Raw genomic sequence first — 2,390 nt, 5'->3', positions numbered from 1 at the left:
TTTCTTTTATATAAAAAAAATAAAAATTAATATTTTTCAACCAAATAATACCAAAAAAAAAATTCTTATACCAACAAAACTAATAGTTAGATAAACAAAATTCAATGAACGTAAAAAAATTATCATGACAAGAAAATTCCACTTGATGACCTATTGATAACTTGTTTTCCAAGGTCATCATCTCACAAATTTTATCTTCTTCACACGGAGTTACGTTAAACGGTGCCTCCCATAAACCATATCTAGAGCCAATCTTAGTTCCGAAAAATAATATATTAAAAAGAAAAGAAGAGAAAAGAAAATCAACAAATTAATACCAATAGACTCGAATTTGTTCTTGCATGCAATTCCAGCAACTTTCTTTGCAACTACCCGATTGCATCGAGTTCATATTTTTCTACGGTCTTCAAAACGAAGTCTTACGCGCTTCCCAGAGTCCACAGCTATCCACAGATCCAGAGCTTATTGGACTGTATGAATTGAGGAGGAAGCCCAAGCAACAAAAGATCAAGGATTCAAGAAGCTCCAGAAAGGCCCAACAAACCCACTATTGGCTCAGCCCACATCAATCAGGAGGGCACCATTTGTGAAAATATTTTTGCAAGAACTTATGTTTGTGTTGTAGACTCGTAGTACTACGACTAACCACCAAGATTTTACAAGAACTACTGAACCAGTGCAAATTTTACAGAAAAGAAAATCACCGACCATATATCCAAACCAAAAATATTAATAACCAAATAAAATTAACAAAAAAAAAATAATTAAAATTTCAATTAAAATAAATCAAATTGATCATATTTTGAATTATTAAATAAATAAACATAAAACTATGTTTTAATAATAATAATAATAATGTTATATTCGAATATATCCTTAAAAAGTTTTTTTTAACAAATTTTATGTGATATTTTTTGTCTAAAAAAATTTATTACAATAAAATAAAAAAAAATTATTACCTTAAAATCTTTCAACTTTATAGAATCAAATAAATTCCTATGTTAGTCATCGTTATTGTCATTTGGACAAATAAATTCTAAAAAATTATGGTAAAAAGAATCCATATGTCTTATTCTTATAAGGAAAAGAAAATCACCGAGTATGACAAGCTAAGTAGCTAGCACATATAAAGGCCAAAGGATCCACTGGAAAAAGTTAGCCAGGTTCATCATCTTCAAGAACAACAATACAAACTGTACACGCCACTGAAAATTTCCCAGCAACAATGCAACAAGCCCAGCTTCAAATATATGGATTTCTGCCGCATAGTCCATATCCATATATATACTCAACGAGAATCTTACCAAAATTAACAAAACAGACTCCCTAAAAATTAAATTAAAAAGAAAACGCCAAAGGATAAACACAAAACAGAGTACACTGAAAATTGAAAGAATCCTGCTTGTTTGGTTGCAGCTTGGTGCCAAATTGAAGCAATAATTTGGCTAGTCACGAACAAGAGAGTTAATCAAAATAGACGCCTCGTCTGCCGTAGGAACCGCACCCTCTGCTGAAACAAACACCCATTCCCTATCACACACCATTTTTCTTTCTTTTTTTTTTTCCGTTTTTGATAAGGTATATTTTTCTCAATAATTAATAATATAAAATATAATATAATAATTGATATAGCAGGTATTTTTTATTTTTTGCTGCGTACCTGGGAGTGATGGAGGAAAATGTGAAACAATGTCATGAACGATGCTTCCACCGCCGCCATTATCATCATCCCCAATCTTCACACGCTTATTCTTCTTCACTTCCTCGTCATCTTCTTCTCCTTCTCTCTCTTTCTCCTTCTTCTTCGCATTCTCCACCGCCACACCACCTTCACTCTGATGATTATGAAACAAATTCGAAACAATATTGCTTATGATTCCTCCTCCCTCTCCACCATTATTTCCTTCTTCAGAACCAGCACCTTCACCTTCCTCAGAGTTGAACACCCCTTTCTCGCTTTCATGTCCTGATTTTCCTGTTCTTGGAGTGCTCAAGGGTGACACCAGTGTAGAGATCAAGTTACTAATTACTCCGCCACCTTTACCTTCATCTTCTTTAGCATCTTCACCGCCATTGTTGTTAGCCTCGTCATCGTGTTCTCTATTGGATCCATCTTCTGGACTCAGATTCAGAGGTGGAACCACACTCTGATCAATTTCGGTTACACCGTCTTCCATAGTATAGATTTGTGGATTGTAACTGTGACTGTAATTGTGATTCCCCTCGATTTTTCCTCCTACTAAGCACTAAATAGATAAGAACAACGTAGAAAAAGAATAAAATAACACTTCTAATACACGGATATCAATGAAAATAGATAAATTATTTTGCCAGTAATAAAAAAAAATTATTAGTAAATACAAATGTTTTTTATAAAAAGTTAAATATTA

At 32.9% G+C, this 2,390-nt stretch overlaps 1 protein-coding gene across 2 annotated transcripts; it reads right to left on the bottom strand.

Moving 5' to 3' along the window:
* Window positions 1,049–2,253, bottom strand: LOC107637991. Of its 2 annotated transcripts, none has more exons than XM_016341199.2 (2): window positions 1,661–2,253; window positions 1,049–1,510 (listed from the first exon to the last, which is right to left on the bottom strand). In XM_016341199.2, exons 1-2 carry the CDS (start codon window positions 2,175–2,177, stop codon window positions 1,446–1,448), a joined length of 582 nt encoding a protein of 193 aa, XP_016196685.1. In that variant the 5' UTR covers window positions 2,178–2,253; the 3' UTR covers window positions 1,049–1,445. The 2 variants fall into 2 exon arrangements, with proteins under 2 accessions (XP_016196685.1, XP_016196687.1); XM_016341201.2 differs by having other exon boundaries at window positions 1,049–1,507; window positions 1,661–2,252.

Source organism: Arachis ipaensis, chromosome B04 (assembly GCF_000816755.2).
Source record: "Arachis ipaensis cultivar K30076 chromosome B04, Araip1.1, whole genome shotgun sequence".
NCBI lineage: Eukaryota > Viridiplantae > Streptophyta > Magnoliopsida > Fabales > Fabaceae > Arachis > Arachis ipaensis.
Note: the sequence above shows the minus strand (reverse complement) of the source record. Positions and strands in the feature narration are given on the sequence as shown.